Consider the following 19,179-nt stretch of genomic DNA (forward strand, 5'->3'; position numbering starts at 1 on the left):
GTTACTACAACCTAAGATCCTGATTTAGTCTTTCTGTGATTTTTTTTACTAGATGATGATAAATAAAATTAGTTCTTCTATAGGCTTTACTGAGCAAATCCCCCATGTGTTTCAGTGAGACAGACACCATGTTCAAGTGTAAACCTCACACAGGAGTGTAGAGCAGAGCAGAGAGAAGGACTTGGAGCTTGTGATTGCAATCATGAATGTGTTTAATTTTTCCATTAAGATTACCTATTGATAGTAAAAAATTGCTGAGATTGCAAGATGAGTGTGGAGGGAATGGAGATGATATAGTCTGATATTATAGTTAAACAAGTCACTCAAAATCTGCTCCCTGTGCCCCTGCCCAGGATGCTGTGCCCTGGGACTCTGCTCACTTATCTACATCTGCTTCACCAGGAGGGGACAACTCATTGATGCTGAGATTTAACTCTTCAAGCACTTTGCCTGTTCCCTAGGAAAACACATGGATCATGGGCATCTTTAGTAGGTCCTTCCTGGCTCTTTTGAGTGCTCTATAGTAGGAAAAGTATTGACAATAGCTTACAGCTCCTGGTGGGATATGTGTGCTCCTTCTGTGCCCAAAGCCATGGAGATCTGGAGCATCTCCATGACAGACCTGCACTCACACTCCTGTGGTGGCAGGTTGTGCGAGTGGAGCTTTGGGGACTTTGGGCAGTGTGGGTGCAGAGCAGCAGACTGGATTTCCCAGCCCTGTGTACCTGGAGTTCCACAGTGAGCCAAAGGACAGAGCCAGCGCCCAGGCTGTGCAGGAATTCACTGGGAGGTGTTCCCTGTGCTGTGGTGCAGAAGGGCCCAGCAGGGCTGTTTGGGCTCAGTGTGTCTGTCTGTCAGCTGGCACATTAGGCCAGAACGAGGGCACTGTTGTGTTTCCAGTGGTTCTTACACCAGTATTGACATTCATGGACTCTCAGCCTTGCCCTGAGAATACACAGTTCAGTTTTCATCAGCCCCAGGGGGAAGATAAACACAGGAATTGAAAAGATTAAGTGATTGAAAATAATCTAACATTATTCTCAAGCATCTTTTCTCTCTCTCTGAAACCTGAATCTCAGAGAGGAGTGAGGCATGGCTTCCATCTAGGCTGAGGGAGAGAGATGTTTATGGCAAGGCTTCCCACAGTTCCTCAGTATCTTGCTGACACACCGTGCCCAGCTCATGCTGGCACCAAGCCTGGCTTCTGCAGTCTCTTTGTCACACTCAGAGATTGCAGCTCACAGGGGCTGGGCCTATCCCTGCAGTTGTCTCTGCTGTTTGCCAAATGTGATTTTATCTTCTTTGGGAGGTTTCCCTTCACTGTTCATTACAATATTCATGTGTCCTTTCTCTTGGAGTCATTAATAAGTGCTTGATGCTTAGTGGTGTAGCTCTGCACTTCCCTTCTGCATGGATCCTTCAATATTCCACATGTTCCTAATCTGATCACTGTTTTACTGCCGTGAATTAGCAGTAATAAATACCATTACTGGGGAAGATCAAACTGCAGTAGCAAAGAATGAAAATTCCCTTTAAGTGTGCTGAAAATTCTAGGAAATATTTATACCTTTATTGTCTTGTTTTTTGTTGGAATTATGCTTGTAATTTGGTGCTAGACAAGGAGTTTTAAAAGCTGCTTGTTCATCTTTCACCAGCGCTGAGAAACAAGCTCTCCCTGCTCCAGCATGTACAGAATTGAGCCAAAAAGGGAATTATGACAAAGAAGGTATCATAATTTTGTATTAAATTTGGAATTTTGCATTTCCAAACTTGAGATTTAATTCCTTTTCAACAGGAAATGGAAACCCCTTCAATTCCTTGCACCAATTAGGAGTGCACTGAGGAATTGCCTCACTGCCAGCTGTCTGTCTCCTCCTGTCAATAAAGTGACATTGGGAAGTGTCTTGTCCCAAGAGAGCTGCTTTATCAGAGGCTGCACTTATCCCTTGTTACTCCTTCACCTCCAGGCAGCTCCCTGAAGTAGGAGCTCACTAAGAGTCACACAGGAAGTGTTCTCAGCTGGGATCTTTTGCCTTTATAGACTTAATGTTTTCATAAAGAGTTGGAAATTCCATTGGAAAGGCTGGTGGGAAGTGTGGATGCTGTTGGTAAAGCTGAAGGAAGAGTTTTCAAACAGACTGTGAAAAGCAATTTCTTTGGAAATTGTGATATGAGAAAAAGTTCCTGTCTTTCTCCAGACTCTGGCTGCAGGAAGGTGTCTGCTAGGGCTTCATCCAAAGCTCACTGAAGTCACTGGGAATCTAACAGGCTTTGGCCACATTCTCCCTCTGTATAAATTGCTACATGAGTCCAAACCCATTTCTGACTTGACTTTTCAAACGTGGCAGAGCTATCACAGTAACTGCTTCAGGATCTGTTCTAGTGGTGTCAGTTAAAGCATTTCCAAGCTATATTTGTGATATATATAGAAACATCAGAAATAGAAAACCAAAACCAAGAAAGAGGAGGAAGCACAAATTATGTCCATAGCAATGGAAATAGCTTCAGGTGGAACTTGAGGTAACTTCTCAGTGTGGAGAAATTGGCTCTGAACACAAGGATGTTTACTGGCTCCAAGGGATGTGGAACAAGCTTTGAGCCCATCTCTACTTCTTGATTCCAACGTGTGTCACACTGATGAAGTGTTTCCATGAGCTCAGGTCTGCTGCTGACTCACTTCTGTGGCTGTTCCTGCCCCTGGAGCTGCGTGGATCATGTGGGAATAGCACTGACAACACTTGTGTTAGAGAGTTGCATCTGGTTTGCGTGGCGTATTTAGTCTCTTTGCTGGTGATCAGTTTGTTTAAATAATTCAGTATTAACTGCTTTTAAATGAAATGGGAGTTCAGTTGTGAGAGAAGTATGGCACTACTCTGTGACTGCTTCTACCTAACTCCCAGCCTCAGGCAGGGCAGTTTTTAACAGGTTGAGGATGTAATGAAGTCCCTGAGAGATCAGCCCAGCACGCAGAGCATACCAGGGCAGAGCTTTGCCCTACACTTGTCAGGGATTGCAAACTAGGAACCAGCAAACAGCCCAGTGCAAAACAGGAACCATGAGCATCCCTTCCTCAGACACTGACTGTGCCAGGGTACAGGTGAAGGCAGTGCTAACAATCAAATACAAGTTCTTAGCCCTCTCAAGGCAGAATTTGGTTTCAGAGCTTTCAATCTTTCATTAAAACTCCATCTCATCCCAACTCCTGGGGCTGAATTTCCCTGTCTGCTCATTCTGCCTTCCTTGAAGCTGAGTGGGAGAGAAGGTGGTGAGAAGTAATGGAAAGAGCTATGAAGGGCTGAGACAACACACTGCCAAGCTCTTGGGACTCTGAGCAGGCAGTGAAATGTGCACACAGCATTGCACATGGCTCTTGCAGTCATTAATTTTATTGATATGGGAGAAAGCTCCCCAAACAGCTGATTTCCTGCTGCTTCCAGATGGGGTCATGGCTGGGTCTCTCTTCTTCCTTTTTTATCCCCTTCCTCCAGAAAGGGATAACTGTTTCTTTCCAGCAGTTTGGACTCTCCAGTTAACCCTCTCTGTGCAGTTTCCCCCAGTAGTGTAATGTTCCTACTGCCCAGCTCCTGCCACACTGCACAATGTTGCCTTTTTGTCCCATATGCCACATGCACTTCACAGCATCCAAATCAGGAGTGTCTCCTGAGCAGTGTTACACTGCTGGGTTGGGTCAGAGATAGGTGTGATCTCACTAACACAAGGATGTTACAGGTGTTCTACTGCTGCTCGAGCACTCAGCTCATCCTGCTCCATGAGTTACCTCCCAGCCTGCTGTGCTCCATTAGGAAACAAACAGTTCCTGTGAGGAGTGCACTGAGGAATTGCCTCCCTGCCAGCTGTCTGTCTCCTCCTGTCAATAAAGTGACATTGGGAAGTGTCTTGTCCCAAGAAAGCAATTACCCCACACCTTGCAGGATGTCTTACTCTGTGCTGTCTGGAACTGAGCAGCTCTCCACCTTGGGAGCTGCAGATTTGCTACCATCTCTCTGCCTTGCCATTTACCTTCCTGCCTGAAACTGTCCCACTGCATGCTTGGTATCTCTTCCCTTGCAGTGTTGCCTTCCTGGAATTATCATTTTGAAATGCTTGTTTCTCTTCTGGTTGGTCCCATTTGGCCATTTCCTGACTGACAGCACATCATGATCTCTGCTGTTTGCACACAGAGCTGGTTCAGACCCATCTATCAAAAATCCCTCTCACTCCAGCTTCATAGAAGCACTGGCACTGCTTCCATTTCCCACTGACACACTGTCTGTAGGCTTTGGAGCATCTCAGGGAAAGATGATCACCATGATTATTCCATGCCATGGACACTCTGGGGATGTCTCTTGCTAATGCTATGATTCTCTGAACACATCCAGTTCATTGCAGTCTCAATTTCCTGTCTCTCTTCACAGAGCACAAGGAAGAACCTGAAGCTGGGGAGCTGTGACATGGAGCACTGCTCACTGCTGGCCCTTCTGCTCAGGACAGGCTGGGACACACTGCTGACAGGGAGAGAACAACTGGAGTCCAGAGCAGCATCTCACAGCAGGGCTCAGCCCTCCCTGAGCCACAGCCTCTGCAGTCCAGCCACATTGAGCACAGAAGGTAAATCATGTTCTAGATCTAATAGAATTACTCCTGGTTTACATTGCTCTAATTGCTCCAAATCAGTAAGCACAGTGAACCCTTTTCCCACAGCACAGAGATGCAGAGGAAATGGGTAAGTGTAGGAGTTTCTGCTTTTATTACTTTGATTTAATTCATCTGAGGCAAATAATGAGATGGAATAATTAGCTGCAGTTTAACCATCTTCTATCTAAAAGTGATGTCTAAGTCCCACAGACCATTTAAGTCTGAAAAAAAATTCTGGGGAAAAAATAACATTTTATTTCACATGATATTGAGGAATAAATTCCAAGACTTTAAAGGAATTTCACATATATACATTTTTGCCTGTCACAGACCTTACATCACCATCTGAAATGAAACATTTACACAGCTGCTGTAATGGCCTTGTCTCTCTTCAGTGACAAAAGGAAGCCAAGCCCTAAGTCAAAGCTCAGCTTACTGCAAGCTGTGAAAATAAGATGTGACTCATACACTAAATAAGATAAATTTTTAATTACCATTTGCTGGTTTTTATTTTGTGGATGGATGTTGACTACTCGATTCTTTTCACAAGCACTTATGAGGGGTTGCATGGAGTGTGTCTCTGAGAAGTCCTGTCACATCCTGGCAGTAGTGCTGACCCTTCCTTTAGAAGCTGTTCCTGTGCAGTGCTGTGTGAAAAGAGGGCAGATTTCCATCCCAGTGTGTTTTCTCTTTGCAATCATTCCTTAGGAGGGAGAATTCACACCGGGATAAGGAATATGTATACATATGCAGCGAAGGACAGTATTTTGGGAACCTCCCATAATTCAGGAGGCTAATTACAGAGAAGAAAGAGAATAGGTAGTAAAGATCTTAATCTGTAGATTCCTGCCTGCCTGAAACAGTCCCAGCCAAACACAGGCAAAGGTGTCTCCTCCTCTGTTGCAGGACCATTCCCTGTGCCCATTCTAGCACTGTTCCTTTACAAATCTGGGGACACAAGGGGAGTGAAATTACAATTGCAAAGGCTGTGCTTCTGTAAATTTTGAGAGACTGAATGTGAACTCATTCTGGAGACCAGAGAATCCAATTCAGATCCATCTGCCCCAGCCACAAGAGATGTCTCAGAGCTCAAGTCTCCCTGGATATGCAGGTCAGCTCCCTGGAGCACAGCTGGGAGGAAAACCTGCTGCTTTTTGGGGAGGTGCTTGTTTCTTACTGCCAGGAAATTCTCTCTTTAGGTGTAAGATGAAACTGCTCTTTCTGTACATGTTTTATTGTAATTTATCAGTCATATTAAAGAAAGATAGGTAAGAAGGGAAAGTGCTTGAATTCATTGTTCCCAAGACCTTCTGTTTGTAACTATAGAATGACCACTAGAAAAAAATTCTCACCATAGTGTAAGTTATGGTAAAAGCTGCCACAGAGAGTGGCAAGGTGCAGCTGAAATCATAAAACACACTGTGTGGGAAGACAAACTGAAGTGAGTAATACATCATCTGCCTCGAACGGGCAAGGCAATAAATAAAAGTGACTTTCTGCTTAGGAACACTGACGAACATTTCATTCCAGACACCAACAGGAGGCACAGGGTGGACTGCTCTCACCACAGTGTCCAAAGAGAAATAAATAAGTCAAGGGCACAGAAGTGTGTGAGGAGGATGGTGCTGAGGGAACTTGCAGAGAATTTGTGGTTGCTCTCTGCCATCAGAACTGTTGGACATTTGGTGAGGATGTAATGACTGAGGGTACAGGAGAACAATTTTCTGAAGTAGGGAAAATAAACTTCTCAAGCATCGTTCAAATGGTTTCTAAGCATCCAATGAATGTAGCAGGAACAAAAGATAATTACTGTGCTGGTTTGAGCTGAAGTAGAGTTAGCTTTCTTCACAGAGGCTAGTATGGGGCTACGTTTGGGGTTTGTGCAGAACACAGAGCTGATAATGCAGAGATGTTTTTGTTGTTGCTGAGCGGAGCTTGCACAGAGTCAAGGCCGTTGCTGCTTTCTGTACTGCCACACTGGCAAGGAAGTTGGGGATGCATGGGAGATTGGGAGGAGACACAGCTGGGACAGGTGACCCAAACTGACCAAAGGGATATTCCATACCATATGACATCATGCTCAGTATATAAGGTGGGAGGAAGAAGGAGGAAGGGGGGACATCTGGAGTGATGGCGTCTGTCTTCCCAAGGAACCGTTACGCGTGATGGGGCCCTGCTCTCCTGGAGATGGCTAAACACCTCCTGACTTTGGGAAGGAGTGAATTAATTCCTTGTTTTGCTTTGCTTGTGTGTGCAGCTTTTGCTTCCTCTATTAAACTGTCTTTATCTCAACCCATGAGTTTTTGTAGCTTTTACCCTTCTGATTCACTCCCCCATCCCCTTGGTGGGGGAGTGTGTGAGCGGCTGTGTGGTTCTTGGCTGATGGCTGGGGTTAAACCACGACAATTACACAGGTGGTAGAAATGGGGAATTCAGGACTGGAAGTAACTGATTACTTATTAGGGGGCACTAAGAGATGCCAGAGGGAATGAGGCTGGTTTCCTTCAGTTTAGCCTCCAGGTTAATGGAAATTCCAGCTCCAGCTTTTTTTGTGGTTGGAGTACTTAAAGCCTCTGCTTTGTGTTCACTAGTTTCTAGTGAAGAGGGACCAGTGCTGCAGCCAACTGTCATCTGTCTCCTCTAATCAGCTGCTTTTTTATCAGCCTGGTGGGAACTCCATAGATTGGACACCATCAGATTGAGTTGGAAATGGTCATCCTGTCAAGTAGAATTGAAGATGGGGAGTGGGAAAGAGAGGCATGGCACAGATATCCCCCCTCAGACAGCATGGGTGTGTTTCCTGAGGGAACCAGGCTCAAAAATAAAGGTCCAAATAAGAGTGAATGATGATGCTTTCTGGTCTTATCTCTTGACTGAACTGACCAGGCTCAAATTGCTAATATAAAGATTTAGAACTGTCCTTAATGGGCAGTTGATTTATAGGGGCAGAGGTGACTGTGATTTGTAAATAGAAGGAAACAAGCCCTGGCCTTTAGCTGACCCCACACAAATGAGCAATCGATAGTCCCACAGGACAGATAAATCACAAAAGCCACCTCAGATCCTGTGCAGTTACAGGCCAGGGGCATGGTCCAGATCCAGGACTGTGCCTTGTGTGAAAGGCAAAATAGATGCTCTTCTCTTCTGCAAGTTTCTGACCTGAGGGTTGACTTCTGGTCCTAATAAACAGTGCATTTGTCCATCATGTATTTGAGTTGTGCCAGAAAGGACAGGGAGGCAGAGCCCTCCAAGGAGATTGCACTGGATCTATGTGCTCATTAAGATTCCAGGGGTGGGTATTTTGCCAGCTCATAAATTTCACCAGTATTTATTGCACTTTCTCAAGAGGAAACATTCACACTGTGCCAACATGCCCTTGTCTGTCGTTCTGTCCACAGGAGCAGGCAGTCAAAACTGAGGTGGCTTAGGCTGGAATCAGGTAAGGAATGAAAGTTTCTAGATCCCAGGCTGAGCTGAAGCACCACACAGGCAGGTGAAACTGGATAGTGAATGGAGGGAAGATGTATGGAAGCATCCATGTGCAGTGTGTGGAAGTGGGAATGCTGAAGGCAGAGCAGAGCCCCAGTCTGCATCCTCTTCGTGGGGGCTCCTGAGGCTCTTCCCCCTGCCAAGCCCGAGCACAGAAGTGTAAAGGAATAAAAGCAGCATTCCAGCTCGTGCTGCACAGCCCTGGAGCAGCCCCGGGATTTACGGGAATGACATCCGCGGCTGACATCAGATCGGAGTATTTGCATTGGATTTCGGTGTAGGCTCGGAGGTGTGGCTTAGGGGACACTGTTCCAGGCTGCTGATCCAGCGAGAGGCAGCTCAGGCTGAGAAGATGCTCACTCCGGTCGCTGCTATCCTGCCTGCATCGACCCCTCCCTCCTGCAGCTCAGCGCAGGGTGAATCCAACAGCCTCTCCCTCTACTATGTGTCTCCCCGAGCTACTACAGCCTGAACACACCTGATACTCTGCCTTCACTGCAGCTGAGCTCGTGAGTAAGGCACATTGCCTGCTATCTGTCAGGAGGGAATGGCATGTTGTTACCTGAAGAGCCTTAGTTAACCATCTTCCTGCACAGGAAGGATTTTGAAGAACTGCGTTGTTTTCAGCACCTTTGGTACTTGATTGTTGCCTGTTATTTCGAGAGCATGAGTTGTTCTGGTTATCAGGAATGCTTTCGCCTGGGTATCTCTTCATCAAATGACACAGAAGAGTGTCTGGGAAGACAAAGAAACTTGTGATGTGGAGCTGACAGTTCTGGTTGCTGCCTGTGAAAACTTGCAGAGTCAGTGAGAAGGCAAAGGAAAGAGATGCCAAGGACCATGTCGGTTTTGCCTGGTAATTTGTCACTCAATGGGACGAGCTTATTCATCGAGAGCCACGGCAGCACGGACAAACCCAGCGAGCACAGAACTTGGAATGTCTTTCTGTTCTGCTTGACTTTTACCATTGCATTCCCAGCTCTTCTGGGCAGCATTTATTCACTGGTTTCCCTGCTGAAAATGCAGAACAAAACCACTGTGTCCATGATTGTGACCTCTTTGGCAATAGATGATTTGATCACCGTCGTGCCAGTGATTCTTTTCATGCTCACCCAGTGGTCAAGCGAAGCCCTGCCCCAGCCTCTGTGCACAACCTCAGCACTTATGTATTTATTCCAGGGTATTTCTAGCAATCTGAAAGGGTCACTTATAGTTTCTTACAACTTCTACACCATGAGCACGACTGAGATACTGAGCTACAGCTCCTCCGAGCGACGCGTGAGTGTGGTGTGGGCCATCCTCACCATCTGGATTGTTAGCTTGCTGATCTGCATTTTGCCCCTCTGTGGATGGGGTGGGTACATCCCCACCTCCTGGGGCTGCTTCACTGACTGTGCCAGCTCCTACACCCTGTTTGTATCCATTGCCTACTCGCTGTGCTGCTGCCTCCTCACAGTGCTGGCTGTGCCTCTCACTTACCAGCTGCTGTGCTCGGGTGAGCCTCAGCTCCTACACTCGGAGTACCTGGAGGTGTCTGGAGGCTTCAACACCCCCGGGACACCTGCAGGCTGTGCTGCACCATCGCTGTCACCGCTGGACCCTGGGGATAAAACCCTGGAGCACTCCCCAAACTCGGAGGCAGTTTTTGGGAAAGGAGTGGCTGAAAGTGGTACTCTCATGAGCAGCACACAGAGCAGGAGCTTCATGGTGGGCTTTGCCCAGAAACGTTTCTCCCTCATCCTTGCACTGACCAAAGTGGTTCTCTGGCTCCCAATGATGGTAAATGTCAGAGCACTTCACTTTCCAGTGTTCACCTACATTTCAATGGGATGTGGCCTGTGGGCCATGGATGGAAACAGATGAACTGTAGCCATTGCTGCTGTTCCTTGGTATAGTTGTGCCAGCAAGAGTCCTTTGCAGTAGGTCTGTGTCCCTGCATGAATTTAGCTGGTGTCCAGCAGGTTTGGCAGAGCCTGGTTCATCAGTCAGTTACTCTGTCACCACATCATTCCTGTTATGTGAATACCTGGGGGAATAAGGTCCCCTTTGAGCAGCTGTGGTGACAGGCATTGCTCAGCATCAGGGAGTCTGGGAATTGTGCTGAGCTAACAGCTCCTCCTCACAGCTCTGAGTCACCTCCTTTGCCAGACTGGCTAAAAAATAGGAATTTGTTAGAAAAATGCACTTTGCTGGCACCTTTGTAACCCCTGTAGTACTGAGGGTGGGGTGGTGGTGCAGGGAGAGCTGTCCATGTGCATGGATGTGTATTTGGGAACAGTACATTAGAAAGGACTCCGCTGAGGACACGGAACATGGGCCTGGGACAGTGTTACCCTGTCTTGGGATGTGTATGGACACAGCACCTGAGCTTGGGCAAGAGCAGTGCAGATCATCTGCCTCACAGCCCACTGTGCTGTGGAGCTCCCACTTCTGCTCTCCATCTGTGATTGGGGTTCCTCAGCACCACACAGGACAGCAAGTGAGCAGCTCCTCTGAGCCACTTGGATTGGGAGATGTTTAATACTCCTCAGCATCTGTATTTAGCTCCAGAGAGGGTTTTTCTGAGAACTGCACAATGAGGAGGAGAGAGCAGTCAGGGTGTTTTCTCCTCTCCCTGCTAGAACCACAATTGTTGTGCTCAGCAAACACTAATGACAACCTGTGTCTTGGAGTCGTGTCATATTCATAGCGAGATGTTCTGTTTATTCCTGGAAGTATCTCGTGTGCCTGAAGTGATTTACATTTCAAAATGCTCTGCCTTTCAGATACAGATGGTTGTCCAATACTTCACTGGTCTGCAGAGCCTTTGGCTGGAGACACTGAGCTTCCCCCTGACTTTGCTGGCTGTCACAGTCACTCCTGTGTTTGTCCTGTCAGAGCACTGGGTCCATCTGCCCTGTGGCTGCGTCATCAACTGCAGGAGGAATTCCTGTGCAGTGTCTTCAGAGGATCTCGAAAGTAAGTGTGGAAGGGTTACCCTTGTGTAACAGAGGATGCCAGACCTTCCCTGGTAACCTAAAGCCCTGTTTATCCCTTGGCCTCATGTAAAACCTGCTGGAGGAATGGAATGGGTCAGCTGGAAGGGACCTACAGGGATCATCTAGTCTCAGCTGCAAAGGTAAAGGGCTAAATCCTTCTGAGGGTATGGAACTTACCCATTCTCTGGAGTGAGAGTCCTCTAACATTAGTGTATGAATTCCTGACTGCACGTTCAGGGAGAAAGAGCTCCTGAATGCTGGAGAACAGCCATCCTCGATGCATGGCTTTCACTTGCTTTGAACACATTCTGCAGGTGCAGAATGGTTTGTGCTGCCACTGATGCCTTTTTCACCACTGTCCTGGAGGGGATAACTGTAGTTCATCAAGGAGGCAGTTTCTTCTCAGCAGTCTTCTCAACAATTCATTCTTTTTATGGATAGAAAATTGCCTGTTTCCAGGAGCAGCTGGATAATTTATTCCATGGTTTAGCATGTCATTTTCATTGTGTGTGTAACCTCATTTTCCTTCTTGGCCTTGACTTAACATGATATTTATTTCCTTCCTGCTTAGCCAAACGCAGAGGTTTCGAGTTCAACCTCTCATTCCAGCAAGGCTATGGAATCTACAGGATATCCCAGGAAAACCACCACCGCCACCACAATGGTGATGGTAAATCCACGTCCTGCCACAACCTGGTGAGCTGTGCTGGTGATGAGCTGGAGCCTGGCAGGGGCAGGAGTGATGCCCCCAGCCCTGGACGGTCATTGATCCCCCTCACGGCCCTGGCACACAGCTCCCCCCCGGGGGGGCCCATGGCAGGGCTGGACCCCCCACAGCACCCACCAGCTGGGCTGGGAGCCTCTCGGGGGGAGCAGGGCACTGCCTGTGATCCCTCGGTGTTCCCTGAAGGACCAGAGTGGAGGTTATCCCACGAGGAAAGCCACAAGCCTGAGCTCACCGACTGGGAGTGGTGCAGGAGCAAATCCGAGAGGACTCCTCGGCAGGTAAAGTAGGAATGTGCCTTTATTTATTCCTGATAATAAGAGTTACCTTATAAAATAAGAATTATTTTTATTTCCATTGACATTTCCATTAGTTCTATTAGTTACTTTCAGTAAAACTCACGCTTAGCAGTGTATTATGTTTAGTAACCACAGACCCATTTGCAGATGCTGATCCTGATGAATTTCTCACTTCTCTTAATCATGGGGTTGTTTTATTCCTATTATTTTGTGTGCACCTGCATGATGTGTATATGGCAAGAATTCAGGATGAATTATGTTAATTCATCTAATGAATAGGAAGTTTCTCTCCAAAAGTCTCCAAAAGATGACGTTTTTCAGAGTATTTCCAAGCATCTGGTGACTCTTTTCTGTCATTCTTATGTTTTGGGTGGGGAAAAACAGAGAATTGCAGACCCAGACATGAATGGGAACTCCACAGAGAAATGCAGATTCCACCTGGGAACAAAGATTCCTTTTAGATTCAAACAAAAAATTCCAAATATTTTAGTGTTCATCCCTTTCCTCCAGACTTTGGACAGCTACTGGCGAGAAGAAATTCTGAGACACCCATTAGCTTTCAGGAGCTCTGAGGGTGTCTCCACTGACACAAGCAGAACTCTGGGTACCCCTGAGGAACACCTTTCCCAGTGATGTGGCTGGAGTTTTATGCTCTATTCAAAGACAATGGAAGATGTTCAATAATTTCCCTGGAACACATAGTTTGTCCCAAGCCACCCTGCCAATGTCTGGAAGGGAAAACAACCCTGTGCTAAGGGAGGAGGCAGGAGTTTGGGGCAGGATGGAGTCAGGAGCCCAAACCAGTCTGCCTGGCTGGGTGTTAACTGAACTCTGAGTTTGAATGTGCACTGTGGAACTCAGTAGGTAGGAGTGGGGTAAGAGCCTGTGTGAAGTCCACAAGACAGGAGCTGTAGAAGCCTTTAGGTTGGAAAGGACTTCTGCAAGACACCTAATTCTGCCTCTTTCTCCAAGTAGGGTGACTTGGAGTCCTGCACACACCTAGGTGAGATGTGTAAGATGCATTTTATATCCCAATAAGGAAATTCCTCTCCCTCTGATAAACACAAATTTATCACCTGAGCCAGAGCAGGAATTTGTCTGATATTTCAAATTTGACTGATTCTCCCTTTCACAAAAAGCTCATGTTCATTCACTCTGTTGCAGTGTGCAGAGAGGAACTGCTCTGTTTGGGGGCAAAAGTAAGTGGTGAGTTAGCCTGGTTTTAATACAGTGGTTCTTACTAAGGCCTCGTGTGCCATGTCCAGGTTGGTTAATAAAGTCACTATATCACTAGTTCAGAACTGTGGATCTCCTGGCAGGTTTTTCCAGATGGTGGTTAAAAAGATAATATTAATAACAATAATTCCTTTTCCCACCCCCTGTGGTTGCCGTGTCAGATCACTGCCCTGTGACTCCCAGTGCAGGAGGTATGAGCAGCTCTTTGTGCAGCAGCTGGCAGTGACTGCCTGGGGATTCCTTGCTTGCCCTGGGGCTCTGTATGTCACTTTTGAACATACTTTTCACTGCTTGCATTACAAGGAATCACTGTTCATCCTTTCCTGACATTTTCCAAAGTGTAACCCAGTGTGCAGTTGCCAGGCATAAAGGCTCCTCTGGGGTAAAAGTTCAGGGCTCTGGAGTTACAGCTCTCCCTGGCTCTGACATTTAGCAGGAGCTGCCAGAGCTTCACAGCTGACATTTGCTTTGCTGCTGGGAAAGGGCAGAGTGTGAAACCCCAGCAAGCATTGCAAAGATAACTTTAATGCATTGCTCAGGTGTGTGTTGGATGAAAGATCAATTTGGGCCACACAGTAAGTAAGTTGAAAGCCATCCCTCCTGTTCATCCTGCCTGGAAGTCCCAGGGTAGCTAAGAAAAGTCACTTTGTCCTCATCACTGCATTTCTCATGGCTGTTAAAAAATGAGTCATTGGCATTGACTGTCCATGTCCTTCTGCAGCAATACAGGTGTTATTAGAGTGCACACATACAGGTGCTCTTATTAGAGTGCTTCCAGCTTGCTTTTCTAGAAGACAACCTGTAAGAGTTGACAGTAGAAGGAAGAATAGCCATCACACATGGATGTTCAGCTTAGCTGTGGGGTTATGTGGTGATTGCATCCTCCCATGCTGATTTCCCATACAGCTGGAAGGGGTAGCTGCCCTGCACTGCTCACCTGCACTGCTCACCTGCCTCAAGTGCTCCAGGGATATGACAGGGAAGAAGTCACTCCCCACAGCATGTTTTTATCACCCTCTGAGCACGGGGTGACCCCTGCAGAAGGCTCTCTCTTTGCATTTGTGTTGTATCCTGTTCTTTTCAGATCTTAACTAAGCAGTGCGAAAGGTATGAGTGGGTTTGAAGAGCAGAGTGCCAGGTAGTACAGGGCATGCCTTTGGTTTGCTGCTAAAGCTCTGTGCCTGGAGGGTGGCACTTCCTTGGGGTGACAGCAGTGATCCAGAGCTGGGTGTCTCCTCATTATCTGTTCTGTGTGTGAAGAGTTCCTCCATCAAAGTGGTGTCTCTGGGATGAAAGTGGCATGAGGGAGAGTGAGGCAGGAGGGTGATTTAACACCTGTATAGGCTGAGCTGTAATTGAGAGGGAGAGAGAAAATGGTACTTGTCATTTCCAACTCTTGCTCAGCTGCATTTTTGAAAAATACCTTTCACATCTCATAAAACAGCAGTGTATCTCCCCTCCTAAAGAGACTGAGTGCAAATATGTCATGTAGTTTTTTGCCTGCACTTAAGTGCCTCCAGGCAGCAGAAATCTCCCAGCCTGGCAGTATGTTCCAGCCTTGCTGATTACTTTATTTCTCTGACTCGATTCCTCATCTGTGGTTTGCCTCAAGCAAACTCTTCAAAGAGACTCTGCACAGAAGCTATTTATGTGCCCTGCAAGGAGAAAGAGGGGGAGGCTGAGTAAGTGACTTCACTGAGGAGGAGGCAGTGCTGTGACTCTCTCTGTCTGCAGGCAGGAGGGTTTTTAATGTGACAAACACACAGGATCTCCCTCACTCCGGGGAAGTTGTGAACACTCCAGTAAACACCAGGCACAGCACAGAGGCTGAGTTAGGAATGGCTTTGAAGATCCTCTTTACTTCCCACTGGCTGGTACAGCTGTACCCATGCTGATCTGCTGTGCTGTTCCATCAGGACTCTTCCTGCAGGTTGTGGCTGGAGCCTGATTCCTGGTACAGCTGTACCCATGCTGATCTGCGGTGCTCTTCCCATCAGGGCTCTTCCTTCAGGTGGTGGTTGGAACCTGATTCCTGGTTTCCAAAGAGGTTCCTGTGGTTGGAAAATCAATGTAACATTTCACTATCATCTAACTTTGCTCCACCCAGTGGGACAGAGAGAGGTGTGTGGTCTGTGTGATGCTCCCTGGCTCCCTGCCTGCAGTTACTCTGCCATTGGCACCCTGGAATTGCACAAACAGGAGGAATAGTGAGATTGGAAACATTTTCCCAGGAGGACAAGGCTGGATATAGGCCTGTAGCTCCTCTAGCCCTTCCCTCACACTGGCATCCCAGTGAGAAGCAGCTGGCTTCCCCTGGCTGCTGGGTATTCTGTCTGGCTCAGTTAAATAAGTAACAGCTTTCAGAGCAGGTGTTTAAACAGGTTCTTTTGAATGCTAGATACAAGTGTCAGTGCACCCATGGGGCTGGAGAAGGGAAATCCAAGCCTGGGCTGGGGAGAAGCCATGAGGGTAAATAAGGTTTGTGGAGCTGAGCAGGGACATGGCACAGCAAGGACTCTTACAGGTTCAGTCCTGAAAAGAGCTGCCTCTGATGGGCATCAGTGCTCCTTTCCTGAGAGAACAGACCCTGCTACAAACAAAATCAATACCCCACTGACCAAGGGGCTTGTGTACTGCCCCTAATGCCACTTAATGGCCCAGGAGTTACAGAAACAGTGCAATTGGGACACCTGCCCAGAAAACCATTACAGTCCAGGCTATGTTTTCATCTTTTAGAGCCTTGTGTTGTTCTTCAGTGTAGCTTTCTTCATTATATGAAGCCAGGTGAGGTCAGGAGCCCTCTGAGCCTGTATCCATGTGCACCCATGCTGGGGGTCACTGAGGGTGCCAGGGGCATTGTTTGTGGAATACTGCAGGGCTTTCTGTTGAGCTCCTTCACTTCAGCCCGAGACAGCTGAGCACAGAAGCTCTGGTATGGAGATGAGGTGTTCTCACCTTGAATGCTCTGGTGCACTTGCTGTTACTGCTTTACTCCAAAGCATGTCTGCATCAGGCCAATGGCAAGTGCTGGGCTCCAGGTCACCTGAGGTGAGGCTTCTCTGCTCCTGTCACACTCCATTGGCTCTGCATTCACTGCAGTCAGCCTCTGAAAAGGCAAATCATGGCAGTAATTAATTTCACTGCAGCTAATTTTAATTTTTAGGGAAGTGGAAGACTAAGCCTCTATTTTAAAACAAACAGAAAACTCATTGTCTCTGGACAGAAACATCAGGATTCTTACTGGAAACATTCTAAAAATAGACCTCTTCAGCTCGAGCTGTGTATCACCCAAGTAATTAGGGAAACAAACTCCTTAGAGCTGTCTTTAGATTGCTGGTTTTCCATGTGGGAAGGCAGCATGGCCCAATGGAGTGACATGAGACAGCAAAACCTGTCTGCTCTTGGCACTGCCACTGTGTATCCATCTCTGGTCTGGAACCTCACACCAAGGCTCTCCTACCTACTCTGGGAAGCCTATCCAGACTGGATAATGGGCTCTGCAGCTGCTAAGCACTGGAGAACTGGGACCACTAAGTTTAAGGACCTTGGAACAGGATGAATCCAGTTATACTTAATATAACATGCAAAAAGTATGTGGAATATGGAAAAGTGTGCATGTGGTACTGGAATATGAATATGTTGCCTCAAAGAATGGCCCAGCTTCCTCCAGCAGGGTAAATTCTTCATCACTTGTAAACTTGAGTTTGAAATGGTTCTGAATATCACCTGTGAATACATCAGAAACAGAATTCCAAGCTAAGTGTAGCCACATTCCTGGCTTTTCCATAAGCTTCCAGCCCTGCTGGTGAGCTCCTGCAGGCCCAAAGGGAAGCAGAGGGAATGCTGTAGACCCTTTGGAACCACTTCCCAGCATGCAGGGCAGTCTCTGCTGTGGCAAGTGTGGAAATTAAAACTTCCCTCCCTTACAGTTGGCAGCTTATTACCCTTCATTAATATTTCATGTGAGTTTAACTGCTCCATGGAAAAGCATACAAAAGAGGGTGAGTCCTTTGGTTCCTGCCAGTTTGAAGAGAGAAACATAAGAACTGATTCTGTAAATGTTACCTTCCCCTTTCTCTCCCCTTTCCTTGTCCTTTGCTTCTCCCTCAGGCAAGCCATAGGGATCAAAAACTTGTTTTCCATGCAGAAAAGGCTGCGGAATTTCTAGATTCCATTTCTAGGACCATTTAAAAAGTCAGATGGCTCTTGGTGGGCTCTCCCTCACTGCCTGGAGCATTTCCAGATGGGAACCTGCCTGTCAGAGCCCATCCCCAGCCCCTGTGGGGATTGGATATACCCAGATCCTCCCTATGGGCAACATCCTCACTGGTGAATCCAGCCCAAACTCTGCTCAGGCAGCTGGGACAGGACAGCAGAGCCTGGTCCTGAAGCACAGTGATGATGAAGGTTTGCCTCATGGCAACTGCAGGTGCTTGGTGTCTGCTGTGAGATCTGGAAGGTGGATAATGTAATTAAATAATGAAGTGATTTGCTTTATCAACTATGCAGAGATTTCTCTGCTCAGAATGCATCAGCACTCCGTGAGGGACAAGGACAGTTGTGATTTATTTAGCTGTAGTTTTTTGTCTTTGCTTGTTAAAGATGCATGTGCTGGGACAGGGAGTTCTCCAGTGAAATCCCTGTCCCAGATTCTGACAGCCAGAGCATCCTGTGGGCACTGTGTGCAGGGTCTGCAGGGGATGACCTGGGATGGGACAAGATGGGCACAGATCCTCTCCACAAGCATTGAAATTTGGCCAGGGAAGGGCCAGGAGGAGCTCATGGCACACAGCACAGCCTTGGAGATTCTTCAGCATTCCCAAGGGATGAATACATACATATATCATCAGATATTATATATATTGGGCAACTTTGGAAACGACCAATTTGGTGTGTCTGTGCTGCAAAGCCACAGAACACGACCCTGCAGAGGCACAGCTCTGATTTAGTGCTGGGCTGCAGCTCTAGTGAGTCATGGCAGGTGTCTCAGGGTGTTCAGTTCAGGCTGGTCTCAGCAGAAAGACACTGATTTTGGCTTCCAGAATGTTCTGCTGGGGCAATGCCATGGTTTTGTTAATTGAAACATCAGAGCATTTCCAAATGGAAACCTTTCTGTGCTACCAGAAATCAAGAAATTAGTAGTAAAAACTAAATCTTTTATAGAATCCCAGAGTGGTTTGGGGTGGAAGGATGTTAAAGATCATCTCATTCCACCCCCTGCCACAGACAGGGACCCCTTCCACTAGCCCAGGTTGCTCCAAGCCCCATCCAACCTGGTCTGGAACACTCCCAGGGATGGGGCAGCCACAGCCTCTCTCATACATGTATATACACATACGTGTGTGTACAATGAATAAACAAACACATATCTGTGTACATGCAGGGGAAAAGGATCCGTAAGTGGATGAGGGAACCAGAACAGAGTGAATTTCAGATCTGCTGTGTTCAGGCAGAGAAGTGTCTGATCCTTCACCTCCCCAAGCTGAGAGTGAGCAAGGTCTCAGGGAGACAATTCCTCCTTTCCCAGGGTCAGAGCAAGGCTCTGCATCCTGTGGAGTTGCCATGGATGCCAAAGTGGTGTGGGATGGACAAGAGAAAGAATGTCCTTCAGCTGTGGGGTGTCCTTCAGCTGTGCTACCAACCCTGGTGTAACAGTCTGATCAAACAGGCAGTGCTGGAGTTGTAGGAAAAGCTCCACATTTTCTTTAGGATTAATGGTAATTATTTCTGTGTGTCTGATATGCTGCAAAACTGCTGAGGCTCAAAAGCTGCAAAGTGGCACTTTGGCTGAAAGGACAGGGTTTGATTTATTTTACAA

The 19,179-nt window shown here is 47.1% G+C and overlaps 1 protein-coding gene across 1 annotated transcript in view; it reads left to right on the forward strand.

Moving 5' to 3' along the window:
• Positions 1–8,964: 8,964 nt before the first annotated feature.
• The window catches only part of GPR149 (G protein-coupled receptor 149), an 11,972-nt gene continuing 1,757 nt past the window's right edge, over positions 8,965–19,179 (forward strand). Inside the window, exons 1-3 of the mRNA XM_009079325.1 lie at positions 8,965–9,903; positions 10,890–11,082; positions 11,674–12,107. Of these exons, the coding sequence (XP_009077573.1) occupies positions 8,965–9,903; positions 10,890–11,082; positions 11,674–12,107 (1,566 nt within the window). The remainder of the gene's footprint in view (positions 9,904–10,889; positions 11,083–11,673; positions 12,108–19,179) is intronic.

This window comes from Acanthisitta chloris, unplaced genomic scaffold (genome assembly GCF_000695815.1).
Source record: "Acanthisitta chloris isolate BGI_N310 unplaced genomic scaffold, ASM69581v1 scaffold13907, whole genome shotgun sequence".
In the NCBI taxonomy this organism is placed as follows: Eukaryota; Metazoa; Chordata; class Aves; order Passeriformes; family Acanthisittidae; genus Acanthisitta; species Acanthisitta chloris.